This window comes from Erpetoichthys calabaricus, chromosome 5 (assembly GCF_900747795.2).
Source record: "Erpetoichthys calabaricus chromosome 5, fErpCal1.3, whole genome shotgun sequence".
Lineage (NCBI taxonomy): Eukaryota > Metazoa > Chordata > Cladistia > Polypteriformes > Polypteridae > Erpetoichthys > Erpetoichthys calabaricus.
The window spans coordinates 117,186,285-117,205,664 of NC_041398.2; the positions used below are offsets into that span (position 1 = coordinate 117,186,285).

At 39.7% G+C, this 19,380-nt stretch overlaps 1 protein-coding gene across 1 annotated transcript in view; it reads left to right on the forward strand.

Annotated features, from left to right (window-relative positions):
- The window catches only part of arap2 (ArfGAP with RhoGAP domain, ankyrin repeat and PH domain 2), a 468,505-nt gene that overhangs the window by 417,950 nt on the left and 31,175 nt on the right, over positions 1–19,380 (forward strand). The window contains exon 31 of the mRNA XM_028801993.2: positions 2,065–2,128. Within this exon, the coding sequence (XP_028657826.1) occupies positions 2,065–2,128 (64 nt within the window). The remainder of the gene's footprint in view (positions 1–2,064; positions 2,129–19,380) is intronic.

A 19,380-nucleotide genomic window follows, 5' to 3' on the forward strand; every position in this document is an offset into this window, starting at 1 on the left:
TGAACAACAATGCAATAAAACGCAATTCTAAGGGCAAGGAAAATATTTGGCATTCTAAATTAATGAAAAAGAAAGAGACAAAAAAAAGAAATTTTCCTCTTATGCCTCTCGGATAGGAGGATGTTCTGTTTTTATCTAGCATTAAACAAGTATGGAAATACCACAGTCATAGAAAAATATACCACACAAAAAAGGATGAAAGAATTCAGGATCTGGAAAAAGTAAGACTCAAGACCAAGAATACACACATAGAATTAATGGAAAAAACTGATTGGTTCTGTTCAACCACCCTACTGACTTCATAAACCAAATTTACAGCCTACAGAGGGCTGAGTTGGGGAGACAGAACATACGTTTCTTGTTGCATCTCATGCAAACAACAACTGAAGAAAAATAAAAGAGTTTCTATTGTTAAAACAATAGTGTCTCAAGAGGATGTGTGGGGGTGTACTTCATACTGTCCAAAAACAAAACACATACAGTAACTGGATGAGTCAACTACTGGGCACAAAATCTGTCATTTAAGATGAAGCACATCTCATCTCATCATCTAAAACAACTCCAAGTCTAACAACATAGTTCTCTCTTAGAAAAAAAGCGGATTGTTCCACTAAGCGGGGAAAACCACCCTTAGTGGAGGAGTTCATGTGTTTCAGAATCTTGTTCACGAGTGATAAAAGAAGTGAATGTGACATTGACAAGTGGACTGAAGCAGTGGCAGCTGTTCTGCGGGCTTTGTACCAGAACATGGTGGTGAAGCAGGAGCTGAGTCTAATGACAAAACTCTTGGCTTACTGGTTGATTTAAATCCCTGCCCTCATCTATGGTGATGAGTTGTGGTAATGACCTAAAGAATGAGATAATGTGTTCAAGCAGCAAAAATGAATTTTCTTCGCAGGACAACTGGCCTAACAATCTGTGATTGTGTCAAAAGCTCAGCAATTTGAGAGAGCTTCAGAGTAGAATCGCTTCCCCTCCAGAACAAGGAGGAGGTGACAGTTCAGGTGGTTTTGATATGTCATAAGATGCCACCAAAGCAACTTTCCTTGTGGCTGCCACAGGCATGGGTGGAGACACTGGGGCAGATTCAGAGCATTTTGGAGGGTTATATCTCTTGGCTGGCTTGGGAACACCTAGGAAGGAGGAGGCATGTAGATTGTGACTTTTATATGTGTGAAAATATCCACAGCCATTTAATAAATCTATTAAAATATCTTGCTTGCTTTTATTTAACCAAGTCATTTGGTTTAAGCAGTATTTATTTGCACATTTTTAGCACTGCTGTATTTTACACCTTACTCTGCTGTTAGTTGACTTAAAATAATTAAATGATCTTTAACAAACTAGGAAAGATGGTAAGAAATTTTATTAAATTGTTCTTAAATATTAGACAGGTACAATGTTCAAGCCTGTTTCCTGCCTGGCGACCAATACTATGGAATTAATTGGGTTGAGAAAATTACTGTATGTTGTCATTCTAGACTGATTTGAAACAAATCCTTTTTTTGAACTTAATATTTTCACAACTTACCAGATAAAGCAGATTAAAGGTTTTGAATTTGAAAGTTTGAATTGAATTTTATTTGACATACTTTGTTAATGCCTAAGGGGAAATTGTCTTTTTTTTTTAATCAAAGTTACTCACTGTAAATGTTTCCACATTTTTTTTCTTATTACGTTGAATCTAGAATCTGGGACTTGCATCTTTCCCTGACCTACATTTAGTCTAATATCTTATATAAAACCCAGAAATTAGCTATGACCATAAAGATGGTAGTTGTGAAGACAATTCAAGACATGAGTTAGTGTCAAACTCTGCAAAAAAAACATATATATGCAATTTTAGTATGACCCTAAAAGTGTAGTGACATTTTTGTCCATATTCTTTGCCAGTTAGAAATTTTGAGTGGATGATAAGTCTTTACAGCATGAAGAGATGTATGTAAATGTTTGTGTATACTGCATAATGTTTCCTGTGTGTGTAACACTAGATTTGTTTCAAATGGATAATTAAAAACAAATAAAATGATGTATGCATACTAATATTGTGTCACATCTATGCAGGTACTTGTGCTGTGATGGACAAGAGGCACAATTTGAATGGATGGCAAGCATTCTCAGAGTACAGGTAGAATCCCATTGTATTAATTATTATTACAAATATGCTTATTTATTACAAAAATGCTGCCACTCGGTGAATTGATTAAGTGTGTTTAAGTGGATTAATGAGTGGACAGTTATATAAATGCATAATATAAAATAACTTTGATTGGAACAGGTTATTTCACCCAAATTAGCTAATCAGTTTAACTTCATCTAATGTTTCCAAAAATGTATTCTCTTGTTTGGTCAATTTCTGTCTAATTTGTGTTGTCTGTATTTTGTTCTGAGCTCTTCACTTGTGGTGGTTAATTTTGTAACCTAGTTCTGTAACACTTGTTATCAAACAGTCCCCCAGACTGATGTTTACTCGATTATGTTGACATCTTTTGTAAGTTACTGTGGATAACACCATCTGCAGTGTGCAGTGATTTTTTTTCCAGTATCTATTTATTTTGGGAAAAAAGCATGTGTTTTGTATGTTGTGAACAAATGTTTAACTGACAAGTGAAGTATGAAACATGGTAAATCCTTTTTTTTAAAACCATGGATGTTATATGCCATTAGATAGCATTGATCACCATTGGCTTGTATTATATCATAAACTTTATCTCCATTCTACATGAAAGATGAGAATAAAAAATTTTTGAGTGGAGTATTCCTTTAAAATTAATGCAAATGAAGTTGGATCTATTAACAGCAAGAACTGGTTACTAATTAAGAAAGTCGTTGGAATGAAAACAAACAGCTACTGAATCTGAGTTTGGCACCTTTGTCTTAAGTAGTGATGTAAAATGGTTTCATTTAAGGAAGAAATGATAATATTTTTAACATCAGTACAACTAATAATAACCACATAATTGTAACAATAATTGTCATTGCATCTTTTATCATTTACCACAATGCTACTTAATTAAAGTAAGACAGAGAAATGTTTGGTAAGAATGTCCATGAATATTGCAGTCACCCATCAAAACTGCATTATCTTAATTTATAGCTAGGTCAGAAAAATTATTACTAAATTCGGATTATAAATAAGGAGTATGACATAGAAAGTCTGTAAGTTAATAATACAGCTACTGTTGACTCTTAATTTATTTCAGCTTGTCTTATATAGTTCTCTTCTCCAATACATGTTCTTAGCTCTTACACAATTTTACAGATTTAACATAGTAATAGTAAGATACTTAACCATAAAACATTAACATACATAAACCACGAATATCAAAGTAAACATACAGTAAAACTGTTTATTAATATAAATATGACATGGTCATATAAATTACTGTTAATTTAAAATAATCTTTAATATTTTGCTGTAAATCAAAGTATCCCAGCCAAATATGATAGAAACCATCTATCTCCCTTGGAAAGTCCATAATGTTCTGAAGCATTTTCGTAGCCAGCAGATTTCAGAGTTAAGGAAATGCTGCTATAGACCAAATCTCCTTTACATTATATTTTTAAGAAAGATGGATGTAATTACTTGTGATGCCTGGGTGCCCTTGGCATCATCTTGAACCTGGGACATTGATACTCCTGACCAGGATGGACTAGTGCAATGAGGACACACAAATGAGCATGGTTGGTGCAAAGTGAATTGGGTGAATTTCTTCAGTCTTCTGACTAATATATACAGTAAGTGCAGTGCAGTTTCAGTTCTTCAATAAATGAATAATCCAAAATAAAAAACAACTGCTTATTTATGGGAGTTAAACTCATTTATAAATAAATAAATCCACCAAGGGTTAAAATCAAGTATAAAATCCCAGAGTAAATTCTGTTTTCTACGGTACTCTATCCTTCTTTGAGCCCACATGCAACTCTGTCTATCTCCTGCCTCTCCCACTCACCCATGTGGTAGTTACAGTGAGCTAAGACAACAGCCCCACTCCAGCTCTTGCCCTAGCAACCTCAGTTGGTCACTACTGAGATAGTCAAAGCCAGCCTCTATCACTCTGCAACCTGCCTTCGGTTCAAAAGGTCCCCTGGAGCACTTTATCGCTGGTGCTCCTCCTTATTATTTGGCAGGAGCGACCCACCCCAGAACACTGCCCCCTCTCTCTCTCATGGACCCACCTATCCTCCCTGCCTAAGGTCCATCACAACTGGCTCACAGCCCCAAACCACTCTCTGCTCATTCCCAATCCATCTCTTCCTGACTTTTCTCTTTTATGTTTTTCTTTCTCAATCCTTTTTCTCTTTTTTATCATCTCTTTTTTTAACTCTTTCATCAACTTTTTTTATACCTTTGTGGCAGCAGGTGCTTTGCTTAACAGCCAGCGAAAGAGTCAGTAAGAAACAGCTTATCTAGTTGCACCTGTACATTAATCAGCTTATTTCCCCATTGAACATCCCACAGTCACACAGCTTTGTAGCGACATGCACCCACACCCTCCAAGCCAGAGGCTGATTTTTATTTAAAATGCTGCACCACAACAGACACCTAATGCACATCATCTCATTAGTTCCAACATTTTCTTTTTCCTTTTGTATAATTTTCTAGAAAGCTCCTCTTTAATACTGGCAATTGCTCAAGATGAGTCACATTTCTTCTAACATGCAAGAACAAGCAGTAAAGAGTTCCGTTTATCCTCCACTGGCAGATTTTCTGTCTCCATTGAAGCATATACCTTCTGCTGCTGGCTTTACATCGCTGTGTATTTAGTTATTGTTTGGTTATTTGGACTGGTTGACTCCCAAGTCTACGAAATGTGCAATAGGGAAAATTAAACACAAAGATAAAACATGTTCAGTTGGTTATTTTTCCAGAAGATAGAATAGTAGCAGGATTTACTAACTGCATTAATTAATGACAATTTTTATGACAGTATATTGTATGTAAATGCCTTGAGGAATTAGTAAATGTTTAGTAATCCAATTTAATATAAACTGTAAGGGGAAGGTGTAAGGTTGGCCCACCACCTGCAAGAGAGGCCATAGGGGTCGGGTGCAATGTGATATGGGTGGTGGCCGAAGGTAGGAGCCCTGGCATTCTGACGCTCGGCTACCGAAACTGGCTTTTGGAACATGGAATGTTACCTTTCTGGCGGGGAAGGAGCCTGAACTGGTGCGAGAGGTTGAGAGGTACTGGCTAGATATAGTGGGGCTCACTTCTACGCACGGTCTGGGCTCTGGAACCATTCCTCTTGAAAGAGGCTGGACTTTGTTCCACTCTGGAGTTGCTGTGGGTGAAAGGCATCGGGCAGGAGTGGGCTTGCTTCTGGCCCCCCGGCTCGAGGCCTGCACGTTGGGGTTCTCCCCGTTGGACGAGAGGGTTGCTTCCCTGCGCCTTCGAGTTGGGGGAAGGACTCTGACTGTTGTTTGCGCTTATGCGCCGAATGGCAGTTCAGAGTACCCAGCCTTTTTGGAGTCCCTGGAGGAAGTGCTGCAAAGCGCAGCTCCTGGGGGCACTATTGTCCTACTGGGAGACTTGAACAACAACAGTGAAACCTGGAGAGGTGTGATTGGGAGGAACGGCTTCCCCGATCTAAACTCGTGTGGTGTTCAGTTGTTGGACTTCTGTGCTGGCCATGGATTGTCCATAATGAACACCATGTTCGAGCATAAGGGTTTCCATAAGTGCATTTGGCGCCAGGATGCCCGAGGTCGCAGCTCGATGATCGACTTTGTAATCGTGTCATCGGATCTGTGACCTTATGTCTTGGACACTCGAGTGAAGAGAGGGGCTGACCTGTCAACTGATCACCACCTAGTGGTTAGTTGGATCAGATGGCAGACTCAAACGTATAGTGAGGGTCTGCTGGGAACGTCTGGCAGAGGAACCGGTCAGAAAGATCTTTAACTGCCATTCTTTCCGAGGGAGGCCAAGAACATTGTGTCTGAATGGGCCATGTTCCGAGTCTCCATTATCGAAGCAGCAGAACGGAGCTGTGGCCGCAAGGTTGTCGGTGCTCTCGTGGTGGCAATCCACGAACCCAGTGCTGGACACCTAAGGTTCGAGAGGCCGTCAAGTTGAAGAAAGAGTCCTATTGGGTCTGGTTGACCAGTGGGAATCCAGAGGCTGTTGAGGGGTACTGGCGGGCCAAGTGTGTGGTGGCATCAGCTGTTACAGAGGCAAAAACTTGGGCATGGGAGGAGTTTGGGGAAGCCATGGAAAACGACTTTCGGTCAGCATGAAAAAGGTTCCATCAAGCGCCTCAGGATGGGAAAGCGGTGCTTCACCAACACTGTGTACAGTGGAGATGGGGCCCTGCTGACTTCAGCTGCAGACGTTATTGACCGGTGGGAGGAATACTTTGAGGAACTTCTCAATCCCAGCAGTATGTCTTCCGTAGAGGAAGCAGAGCTGGAGGACTCCGGGGGGGGCCCGTCCATATCAGGGGCCAAGGTCACCGAGGTACTTAAAAAGCTCAGAGGTGGCGGGGGGTTCCTGAAGGCTCTTGATGTTGTGGGGCTGTCCTGGTTGACACGTCTCTGCAGCATCGCATGGACATCGGGGGCAGTGCCTCTGGATTGGCAAACCGGGGTGGTGGTTCCCCTTTTTAAGAAGGGTGACCAGAGGATGTGCTCTAACTATAGGGGGATCACACTCCTCAGCCTCCCCAGTAAGGTCTATTCAGGGGTACTGGAGAAGAGAGTTCAGTCGATAGTCAAATCTCGGATTCAAGAGGGGACAATGCGGATTCCGTCCCGTCCGTGGAACACTGAACCAGCTCTACACCTTGGCCAGGATCTTGGAGGGGGCTTGGGAGTTTACCCAACCAGTCCACATGTGTTTTGTGGATTTGGAGAAGGCATTCGACCGTGGTGTCTCAAAGCATCCTGTGGGGTGTGCTCAAAGAGTACAGGGTACAAGGCTCATTGTTACGAGCCTTTTAGTCCCTGTATAGGAGGAGCAGGAGCTTGGTCCGCATTGCCGGTAATAAGTCGAACTTGTTTCCTGTTGAGGTTGGACTCCACCAGGGCTACCCTGTCACTGATTCTATTCATACGTTTTATGGACAGAATTTCTAGGCGCAAACAAGGAGCGGAGGGGGTCTGGTTCGGTGACCTCAGAATTTCGTCTCTGCTATTTGTGGGTGACGTGGTTGTGTTGGCTTTATCGGACAGTGACCTCCAGCTCTCACTGGAGAAGTTCGTAGCCGAGTGTGAAGCGGAAGGGATGAGACCTCTAAATCCGATGTCATGGTTCTCTGCCGGAAAAGGGTGGAATGCTCTCTCCGGGTTGGGAACACATTACTGCCTCAAGTGGAGGAGTTCAAGTATCCCGGGGTCTTGTTCACGAGTGAGGGAAGAATGGAGCGGGAGGTCGACAGACGGATTGGTGCAGCATCCGCAGTAATGCGGGCTCTGCAACAGTCCGTCGTGTTGAAGAGAGAGCTGAGCTAAAAGGCGAGGCTGTTGATTTACCAGTCGATCTACATTCCTACCCTCGCTTATGGCCACGAGCTTTGGGTAGTGACCAAAAGAGCAAGATCGTGGATACAAGTGGCCGAAATGAGTTTTCTCTACAGGGTGGCTGGATTTTCCCGTTGAGATAGGGTGAGGAGTTCAGTTATCCAGGAGATACTCGGAGTAGAGTCGCTGCTCCTCCGCATGGAGAGGAGTCAGTTGAGGTGGTTCGAGAATCTGGTCAGGATGCCGCCTGCACGTCTCCCTAGGGTGGTGTTCCAGGCATATTCCACTGGGAGAAGGCCACAGGGCAGACTCAGGACACGCTGGAGGGATTATATCTGGGGTCCCTTCAATTGATCCAGAATGCAGCTGCAAGACTCATTTTTAATATTCCCAAATTCTCACACACTACACCTCTGTTGCGGAACCTGCACTGGCTGCCTGTGGCTGCCCGCATCAGGTTCAAAACCCTAACCCTTGCCTTTAAGGCCAAAACTGGAACTGCACCACCTTACATATCAGCACTGGTTAAGCAGCGTGTCACTTCTCGCTCTCTGAGAACATCAAGCACTGCTCGTCTCGAACCACCCTTACTTAAAAGAAGAGGACGACATGCATCAAGACTCTTTGCAGTATTGGCTCCTCAGTGGTGGAACGAACTTCCTCTTGCTGTACGAACAGCGGAGACCCTCACTGTCTTCAAACGTCGTCTGAAGACACACTTCTTTCAACAGCACTTGGACTAAAGTCCCCATACTTTTTTTTCTACCCTTTTTCTCAAAAAAAAAAAAAAAAAAAAAAATTTTTGTACTAACAACTTACTATTTTCTTCTAGCATGGTTTTGTGTACAACTTGGTCAGCGGTAACTTGTTTAATGACAGTAGATTTAATCCTAGCCTTAAAGACTGAAGAACAGTCGTAGACTACTAAGCACTGTTGTAAGTCGCTCTGGATAAGAGCGTCTGCTAAATAATGTAAATGTAAATGTAATGTCCCCCCAGAGGAGCTGGAGGAGGTGGCCAGGGAGAGGGAGGTCTGGGCTTCCCTGCTTAGGCTGCTGCCCCCGCGACCCGACTTCGGATAAGCAGTGGACAATGGATGGATGTAAGGGGAATGTCTAATAAATTTCACCCAAAATCTTTACTATTAAAAGCAATTGTTTAATGTCAAGTTAAACATTCTGTTCCAATCCAAGCTATTTTTCTCCAAAATCAAAAGCCTTATATATTAAGGTTTATTCCTTGTAATTAATTAACTTGGTCAAAGCATGGATTTATGCATTCTTTGAAAAAGGCAAACTTTGCTTATCTTTAAAGTTAACTGTATTAAAGGAAACAGTGTTACATAAACTGATCTTAAATATAACGGTACACACGAACAGCTTTGTATGATTTACTGTAGTTTTATACAGAACCATTTAACTTTGTTTTGTGATGTGTTTGTGCCTTCCAGCAAGAATAGTTCCTCAGAATGTGCATGCTTTCTTTATATAGAGAAAAATTAACTGAATTATATTGAGCTTTCTTTTCCATGTAATTGATAGCAGTGCAGCTTCTGAGCACTATGATCCTAGGTCAGTTCCCCGTTGCTGTTAATAAAGTTCATTTTGTTCAGTTAATTAGTAACCATAAATTGGCTTGACTTAAGCAAGACTGTGTGTATATGGCTGTCGGAGTGTCCTGTATTCTGATCCTACTTGATCATATAAAGGGTTGGTTTCTCTTCTTAGTTTCAGGATAATTATAAACTACCTAAACCGAGAAAATCAGTTATTGTATAAAAAGTTAATGGAGAGGATATTATATTCTCATACAGTATATAGCAAGCTAGCATTTTCTTGTTATATATTTTACTGGCAAACATGAAGACAAAGCATACAAAAAAGCAAGGGGAAACTTTCAATGAGTGGCCCATGGTAATCTAAAATAAATAGGCAGTTAGTGTTCTAAGCAGGCATTGTCACAGCTGCTCAGCCAATTCAAAACTTAAGGCTTTAGGCCAAATTGATTCTGACTGATTTTAGAAAAGCAAACATATAAACATTTCAGAATCTCCCCAAAGTACTGATCTGAGATGTAACTGCATTGTCAGTCTAACTAGGAATTAAAGAGGAACATTCAGGGTACAAGTTAATACAGACTGTACAGACAGTGCTACTGTATAATATATATAGGCATGTGTATGAATTCATTGGCATGTGTTCTGTGTTAAATGCTGCAGCATTTAACAAAAGTGTTAATTATAAGGTCTCATTTGTCTTCTTTTCATATGGAGTCAGCTCCCTTGTCATTCTTTATCCTGGTATTATATAAAGCATTTAGATCTAAGTTGAATCCTTCAATAACTTATGTAATTATTAGCCTGTAAGCATACTTAATAAATAAACACAGGACATTGACCTTGGTAAGACATACATGTATAGTAACTGTACTGAATGCATTACACACAAGAATTTTCCAGATTGCTCTGGCTGACATTATACTCTTATTTGAGCCAGTTTTCACCTTTCATTGTCTCCAGCTAATATTGATTTTTTCCCATTCAAGTGCTGCCTCTTTTAACTTTCACATAATTGCTCATATTAAAAAGTAGTCTTCCCAAAAGTCTACCTGTTAACCTGAAATTCCTTTGTGGTGCAATTACTTGTCTATCACATCATAAAATTAAGTCTTAATTGCTGCTTGCAATATTTCAGATTTTGTCACAGGATTCTCCTTCAACATTGTGTTTAACACTAGAATTACCAGAGCCTACGAAAAAAATCGTAGATCCATCCCACCTTAAATCGCTTCTTAAATCGGTTCACAGCTCTCCGCCAGCGTCTTTTGTCTTCTAAATGTGCAGTTAAACACAAGCTGCAAGCAGCCGGCTATTCCACCCCCCCACCGACTTAGAACTTGCACGAACTTCTCTCAGCTCATGCCTTGATTGATTATCTGGGAGTGAAGTGGAGTTTTAGAGTGGAAATAATAAATCGTTATTTGGAACACACGCATTTCATGTGTGTTGTGTTTCTACAGTAATCTGTGTAATCACATTTTTAAAACAGAAACGTTTTTTATATTCTAGTAGCAAATGACAAAATGTAGGCAAAAACTATATAATGTATGAAGCCTGAAGTCCAAATATCAAAGAAACACTTTCACAAAAGGTACAAAAAAAAAAGCCGCCGCCAAAAAAAAACGCCTTAGTGTGCGACATTGACACTCATTTACTATGACTGCCGCTGTGGCGCAACCGTATCAATTGCTGACTGGGAATCTGAAGGTCACAAGTTCGATTCTGCATGACTCCCTTTTGAGAAGTGTTCTTATTTTTATCTTTTTAGAATAAAAAGATACATTTGATTTCAGTCTGTAACAGCCGGTGTAATTTATGATATTTGTAAAGGTTAGCTTTGTTTTTTGTTTTTTTAATTCACTTTTCATTCTCTGTCGCGTTCAGGATCTTTCCCTACCACCCCCCTCCCCCCATCTGACACTGCTGTTTTCACATAAAGATGCGCTATAGCTCTGCAGTGTATCACGATACATACGACCACATGTTTTTTTTCCCACAATCTTGCCAGTCTCCACATGTTGCTGTATGCTGTTTCTTTTGTACTCCAGGACATGCAGAGGAAAGCATAGTAAAGAGCAGTAACTTCAGCGCTATATGCAATCATCAGACACTCCCCATCTGACACTGCTGTTTTCACATAAAGACGCACTATAGCTCTGCAGTGTACTTGTGACTGCATTGTTGTACCAATGCTTGCGAACTGAAGTGTCTGCATGCACTTTTCATGGCATTACACGTGTATTTTTTGAGCATGCCCATGTCGCTCAAACACAGGAACATATGTTGATATAAAAGTATAACAAAACAAGTGCACTTTTATTCAAGACTATAACCGAAGAAAAAAGAAAGCAAGTTGCAGTAGGTGGTTGATATGACAGCTTGCGTGGTGCAATGCTAAGAACTGCTGATTTCCATTCCGTGCTATATAACTGTTAACATTTTAATCTGATGATTGCATATAGCGCTGTCTTATTCAGTGTGTGTAAGAACATGCAGGTGGCCAGCTGCTGCGTGCTACAATGCACATTTAAAAAAAAGAAAGAGACAAATATATGTGACGTTTTGAAGAAATCATTTTATGACGCGAATAGTACCAATCACAAAACATCGTCGAAGTAATGCACTATTATTTGAAAACGAACAGCGTCAGATTGGGTGTGAAGTTATACTGGCGCTGTTAGAGTCAGAACAGGAGCTTGTTCAGCTTATTCAGCTTCTTATCTTCCTCAAAGTAAAAAGCATGAATTAATCAACAGAAATAACCGCAATCGACATTTTAAATTTAACAATTTATAGTGCACACCAATTTATAAATTTTATGTCCGTTTGAGGATAAAAAAAAAAAAACACTTTCTCCAAAGCTGGGAATCGAACTCGGGTTTCTGTAGTATGGTAGGGCTGCTGTGCTCCAAGTCAGCAAATCTTAGCGTTAAGCCACGGAAGGTGTTGTATCATCCTTGAACCTTTTGTGAAAGTGTTTATTTGGTATTTGGATTTCAGGCTTCACACATTCTATAGTTTATGCCTACATTTTGTAATATTTATTACTAAAATAGGAAAAAGTTTCTGTTTTAACAATGTGTTTACACAGAGTACTGTAGAAACGGAACACGCATGAAATGCGTGTGTTCCAAATAACGATCTATTATTTCCATTCTAAAACTCCAGCAGTTCAGTCACTCCCAGATAATCAAACAAGGCATGAGCTGGGAAAACTTAGTGAACGTTCTGCGACGGTGGGGGATGGAATAGCCGGCTACTTGCTGCTCATCTTAATCGGCACATTTAGAAGACAAAAGAGAGGTGAGAACGGTTTTAAGGTGGGCCAGATCTACGAGTTTTTTCGTAGACTCTGGTAATTCTAGTGTTAATATCAAAAGCAAACCTATAAATGAAGCTCAATCTCTTCACAGGAATGGCATGCCCAAATGATCAGTACATTTATAAATATAAATAAGTATCAATATTGAATTGCTTACAGTGTTTTGCCTCTATGTAAATATGTAAAGTATATACACAGTAAATGTAAAAAAGAGACATTTGCTTTTATGTTCCCAGTTCTATGTATCTGAATTAACCATGTTAATAATATAGAATACATCAAAAAGGAAGGTGGATGATTAAAAACTGTGCAATGACATTTTGTCCTTAGCACTTTTAGAGAAAGTCATATTGGACATCAAATTTTCAGTAACAACAGTGTTGGTATTATGGAAACTTTTAGCAAAAAAACTTCACAGGGAATTTAATAGGCAAGAAAGCAATAGTCACCTGGGGAAGCATTGAATGCTTCACACATTACTATTGTTTTAGAACAAGCAGATGACAGAAGGTTCACTGATAATCTTTTCATCTTAGCCTTACATCTCCACATTTTCTTTCAAATATATAAAAAATGAATAAAAAACTACTAATGACCTTTCACAAAGAAAAAGGATTTACTCTGAAAAAACAGACAGGGTGGTGGAGGAGTGTTTGCAGGATAATTATATAATAAGTAAGCATAATAACATTCTATAAAAGAAAAATAATCTGAACTTGACTTCACATTGTGAAATATATTGAACGGGGCATGTCATTGCAAACTTTCCTCTTGTTTTGCATGTATTTGTTTATTTTTATAGTGACATTGGAGTAAGGTACTGTAAACCCAAAAGTGAACAGAGGGGAGGTGAGCTTTTTATCTTTCAAAAGAAATTCAGCTCTGTTTGCATCCTGAAAAACCTACTTTATTTTTTGTATTAATAAACAATTTTTTTTCTCAATTTACTGAAATTTAAATATACTGTTTCATTTCACATATGACACCATTTTAGTTACAGTTGACATAACATTCTCAAACCTATTCAGTTCAGGAAATTGGGGGGTTGACCCCACCCAAATAATGGGTGCAAATCAGGAAATAGTTTTGGTCAGACACCTGTCCATTATTTTATCTTGTGTCTTATTTTTGCAGCACACACACATAAAATGTAATACTATTGATGTTGGTATGTAATTAGTTTATCTAAATCAGAAAATTGGCTTCTTCTGGAATATAGTGACTTCTACATGAGCAGTGGCTCCTAATGAAGAAGTTCAAGTAAGTAAAGGTCTTCTTTACAGGTAAGACTCGTTTATCATGACATTGACCAAGGAATCAGTGTAGCATCAGCAGCTTCTATGGATGTTTGCAACAGACAATAGTAATTTGGTGAGAGCTAAGTTGTCAGACAAAGCCATCAATTTACTGACATATGGACTTGAGTTCTGTTATAAGAGCTTAGGTTGCACATGTAGTACATCAAAATTTGTTTTCCTGCACAGGGTTGCTGACCTTCCCTTCGGTGACAGAATGAGAAACTCAACAATACAGGCTGACCTTGAAGTAGTCTGCTGATACTCTGGATTGAGAAGTGCTACATTAAGTCATTTGAACATATAATTATGATGCCTCATAGGAACATTTCAGGAGGAATGCACCAGGCAGAACCCAGTCAGAGAAGACCAAAGATATGATAGAAGGATTATATCCCTAAAGTGGCCTGGGAGTGTCAGGGAATTCCACAGCAGACTTGTGGAAAGTTACTAGAGATAGGGTGGCCTGGTCACTGCAGTCTTGGTTTGCTGACAATGTAGTTGATCAAACTTTACTAGGTATCTCTTTTTTAACTGTGTGCCTCACAGTAAGGAGACCTGGGTTCACTTCCCGGGTCCTCCCTGTGTGGAGTTTGCATGTTCTCCCCATGTATGCATGGGTTTCCTCCCACTGTCCAAAGACATGCAAGTTAGGTGCATTGGCGATCCTAAATTGTCCCTAGTGTGTGCTTGGTGTGTGGGTGTGCGTGCGTGTGTTTGCGTGTGTGTGTGTGTGTGTGTGTGTGTGTGTGTGCCCTGTGCTGAGCTGGCGCCCTGCCCAGGATTTGTTCATGCCTTGCGCCCTGTGTTGGTTGGGATTGGCTCCAGCAGACCCCCATGACCCTGTGTTAGGATATAGCGGGTTAGACAATGACTGACTGACTGACAGTAGAGTGGAACCTCGGTTCACGAATGTCTCGGAACACCTACAAATCGGGTTACAACCAAAAAGTTCGCCAAAGTTTTGCATCTGTTCACGACCACACACTCGGTTGACGAACAAGCCAGTTTCCCTTCCGGTTTGTAAGCGGTGATGATTTTCACACATTTTGTACTTTGTTCTCGGTCAGACGTGCGTGCTTTCGCTGTGAACGTGCTCTATTTCGTTTGCCTTCCAGTTCGTACGCACCGATTTCCGCACGTGTTCAGTCTCTCCCTGTACATTGTTCTCGGTCAGCCGTGCATGCTTTCGCTGTCAACTCTTTGTGCTCTACAGTATTTCGTGTGCTTTTGCATTAATTTTGCAGTTAACCATGGCCTCTGAGCAAATGAAGAGTGGAACTGTTGGTGAGAAAGGTTCAAAGAAAATTGAAATAGAATTAAAGAAAGAAATTATTGAAAAGTATGAGCGTGGCGTTCGTGTTACTGAGTTTTCCGCCGAGTACAAGAAGTCAAAATCTAAAGCAGAAAGAGGCCATTAAAGCAGCTGATGTTGCAAAAGGAGTTACAATGTTAACCAGGCAGAGGCCTCAAGTGCCAGGAAGATTCATGCCGATTTGTTGCTGCAAAACTATCCTTCTACGGTGGCGAAAGTGAGGAATTTAAAGCCAGTAGAGGATGGTTTGAAAAGTTTTGCAAGAGAAGTGGTATTCATGATGTGATAAGGCATGGAGAGGCTGCTAGTTCCAACGCTGAAGCTGCAAAAGAATTCGTGAAAAATTTCACAAAATGAGTGGAGGACGAAGGCTACATCCTGCAACAAGTGCTCAACTGCGACAAGACCGGATTGTTCTGGAAGAGGATGCCGAAGAGGACCTACATTACCCAGGAAGAGAAGGCTATGCCCGGCCATAAACCAATGAAGGAGAGGTTAACAGTTTTGCTGTGTGCTAACAATAGTGGTGAAGTAAAAATCAAGCCGCTAGTCGTTTACCAATTTGAGAACCCTCATGCTTTCAAGCAGCACAATGTAAACAAAGCCAGACTGCCTGTGATGTGGAGGGCTAACACGAAGGGTTGGGTCACAAGGACCTTGTTTTTGGAATGGCTGCATGAGGCTTTCGCTCCCGCCATGAACGATATCTTGAAGAGAATAATCTGCCTGAAAAATGCCTTCTTCTAATGGACAATGCACCGGCACACCCTCCAAATCTGGTTGACGATATGGTCGAGGAGTACGACTTTATTAAGGTCGTGTCCCCCCCGCCCCCCCAACACGACTCCTCTTCTGCAGCCCATGGACCAGCAAGTTATTTCAAATTTTAAGATGCTGTACACCAAAGATCTATTCACCAGGTGTTTCAATGTGACTGAGGAGACATCTTTGACCCTGAAAGAGTTCTGGAAGAACCATTTTAATATCATTCATTGCATCAACCTCATTTATAAAGCCTGGGAAGACGCCACATACTGGACCTTGAACTCGGCCTGGAAGAAACTTTGGCCTGAATGCATTCCTGAACAGGATTTAGAAAGCTTTCAACCTCCTGTTGTGGATGAGATTGTGTCCATGGGCAAGAGCATGGGTCTTGAAGTGGACAATGAGGACATCGAGGAGCTGGTCCTGAATCACAAGGAGGAGCTGACGACGGAGGAACTCGCTGAACTCCAGCAGGATCAGCATAGGTTGCTCACCAAGGAGCAGTCCTCAGGGGAAGAAGAGGAAAGGGTGGTTATAAAAAGTGATGCGATAAAAGCCATCATGGAAAAATGGAACGAGTGCCAGGATTTTTTCGAGAATAACCACCCTGACAAAGCGGTTACGAACAAAGTGATAAACATGATGAATGACGATGTCGTCTCGCATTTCTGAAAAATTTTAATGCGTAGGAAAAGGCAAGTCACATTAGACCGCTATTTCGCGAAGTCTGATCCACCAGCTAAACAGCTAAAAACACCAGAAACCCAAGAAACCACAAGAGAGAAAACACCTGAAGGAAAACATCCATTCCATCGTGGAGCTGGACTCTCCCTCAAAACTGTAACCACCTCTGCACCCAGTTCCTCCTCACTTCCTTCATGCCAGAATTCGACTCATGCACGGTTAGTTTTCTTGGTTGTTTATGGTTAGTTTTTGTATAAATTACAGATTTTTCAAAAGTTCATTTTTTTCCCTGTGCTTAAAACTCATTTAAAAAAAAAGTGTTTACAGCGAGTGGTTCGTAAGGCTATAGCATGAATTCTTGCAATGTTTTCTCTGTTCAAGGTTTTCTCAGTGTTACTCAGTGTTTTTACATTTAGTTTACTATTACACTGTGCATTCTATGGTATAATTAACTATTTTTGTACTTAAAAATCATTAAAAAAAATATATTTACATACAGTTCGTACAGTCCGGAATGGATTAATTGTATTTACATACAATCCTATGGGGGAAATTACTTTTGGGTCACGACCAAATTGGGTTGCGACCAGAGCTTTGGAACAAATTACGGTCGTGACCTGAGGTTTCCACTGTATATGATTCTAACATTTTCACATTGTATGAACGTAAATGTATGTGGAAATTGATAGAATTCAGATTCCAAATATTGTGGTCTGCTTCTTCTTCCCAATAAGATATGAAGACGGAATGCTACAAAAAATAAAAGAACAGAAGTGGTCTAGCACATTAGAACTGGATATAATGCAAAATGACTATTACCTCAATAAAAATCTATATGCAATCTGAAGAGTAGCTCAGTTGCCAGTTTCTTGCCATATATGAATTATACAAATGCTTTTACTTTATGATCTGTTTTTATTAATCTCAGTGAAAAATCATCCATAGTTTCTGTGGTCAATGCCACTGACTTTACTGACTCAAAGAATCCAGCCTTTTTTAATCCCAACCTATTCCAATTAAGTATGAATAGGCTAAAGCTTACACTAACAGTATCAGGTTCAATACATGTTCCCTAGGACAGGTACTAGGCCAAAGCTTTCTACACTCATAGAACATGCACAGTATTTTATTGAACCAGATGTTTGTCAGAAATAAACATTTCACTGTACCTTATACACATGACAGTAAATTTGAACCTGAACTATTTCACACTGGACTGATTTTATATGGTTCCATCATTATATCCATCAGTTATAGAGTTTTAGTGGTTCAAAAATCAAAGGATAATTTCAAAGAATCACAAAATAAATCAACTTATCATGTAATGGAAGCAATGATGTGAAGGATAGTTGCTGAGCAAGAAAGTCTTTGGCGAGGAACCTGTCGGATAGGTTTAATGTCCATATCGTTTTAGTAAAAGCAAATTTGGAAAACAAAACTTTGATGAACGTTCTTTATGAACAGTAGTTGAATTAGCAATTACCTTGTACAGTCAGTTTGTTTACTGTTTGTTTGATGTAATTTGTGTAGGTAGACATTGTATGATTTAATCATTTACTGTTTGTCCACTATCGTTGTAAAATGTGTGGGCCTTCTAAGCTTGCACTTGGTGAAGAGCGATATGCAAAAATAAAATTTTAGAGTTAACTATATTCCTTTCATCATGATTAATTCAGTCAAGTGAATAATCAAAATCTCAGAAGCACAAAGGTCATATCATCCTAGTTTTTTTCTGTTTTCATGATTTCCCTTTATAAAAATCCATCTCTGAAGTAACCACACAAGTTTACTTTTAATATATAATAGGTAAGAACAACAAAATTTTCTCACCTTCCAAAACTGTGAAAATTCTGCAGTCACAGATTTAACTGCAGTTCATACTTAGCTTGATTTTATTGTTTGAAGAATCAGAAATAGTTCCAATGCAGTGTCCCCTCTTGATGAAAATGTTTTTTTTTTGTTTTTTTTTTTTTTTGATGAAGAAGTCAACACGAAATTGTAAACAATTTTTTGGAACACAGAATGATGATTTTGGTCCCTATAAGTTCAAATTAATTCAGTTATTGTTCAGTTCTCATAGTGCAAAATTTAAGCTGTCATCTAGTATAACTCAAAAAAATAAAACTTTCATAACTCAAAAACATAAAACTTTCTGTTTTGTCTTTTCACTGTATTCATATTGCTGAATAGTGGTACTCACATCTAAGGTAACGCAGTGTTTAATGCTGCTTCTTCATACCTTAAAGAAAATTTTATGTTTTTGGCCAAATACTGCTTATATGTATGTCTCTTTCAATAAGGTTTTTTTGGTCCTCCAGTTTTCCTTCAGCGTTTTAAAAACTTGCATATTAGGTGTACTGGTGACTCTGTTATCCCAATATAAGTGTATGTGGCCTACGATGGAGTAAGGACTTCTCCAAGGTTTGTTCCTACCTTCAGATTATAGTCCAGCTCCTTAAAATCCTTCTTATGCAGGGACAGATAGATACAGTAGATGAATTATTCACTTGAAATCAATTGATTCTTAGTACATGCCACCAACTAGAAAATACAAGTTATGAAAAGTACCCCTACAAAAAGTGCAAAAATGTTGTAAACCTTCAATCTGCATCATTGTTGGCTGAAGACACTTATCTATATAATGCACTCCAGCTCTTCTATAGACAGACTGCCTCCTTTTTGAGCCCAAAACCTAACATTTTGACTCATCCGTCCAGAGACGGATCAGCTTTGTTTATCCATTGTGCTGTCTTATCCCTTAGTTTCTCTATGTAGGTGAGTCACTTGACTTTGTTTCTACTTTGAAAGTATGGCTTTTTGGCCAACATTTCCATGTTGAACTGTTCTGACAGGACTACTGTAGGCTGTAGAGGGATGTGTACTTCAGCTCCAGTGGTTTCCGTGATTTCAGAGCTGATAGTAGTATTGGACTTCTTACAGTTTTAAAGGGATGTCTGTTGGACATATCTCCCCACAGCTA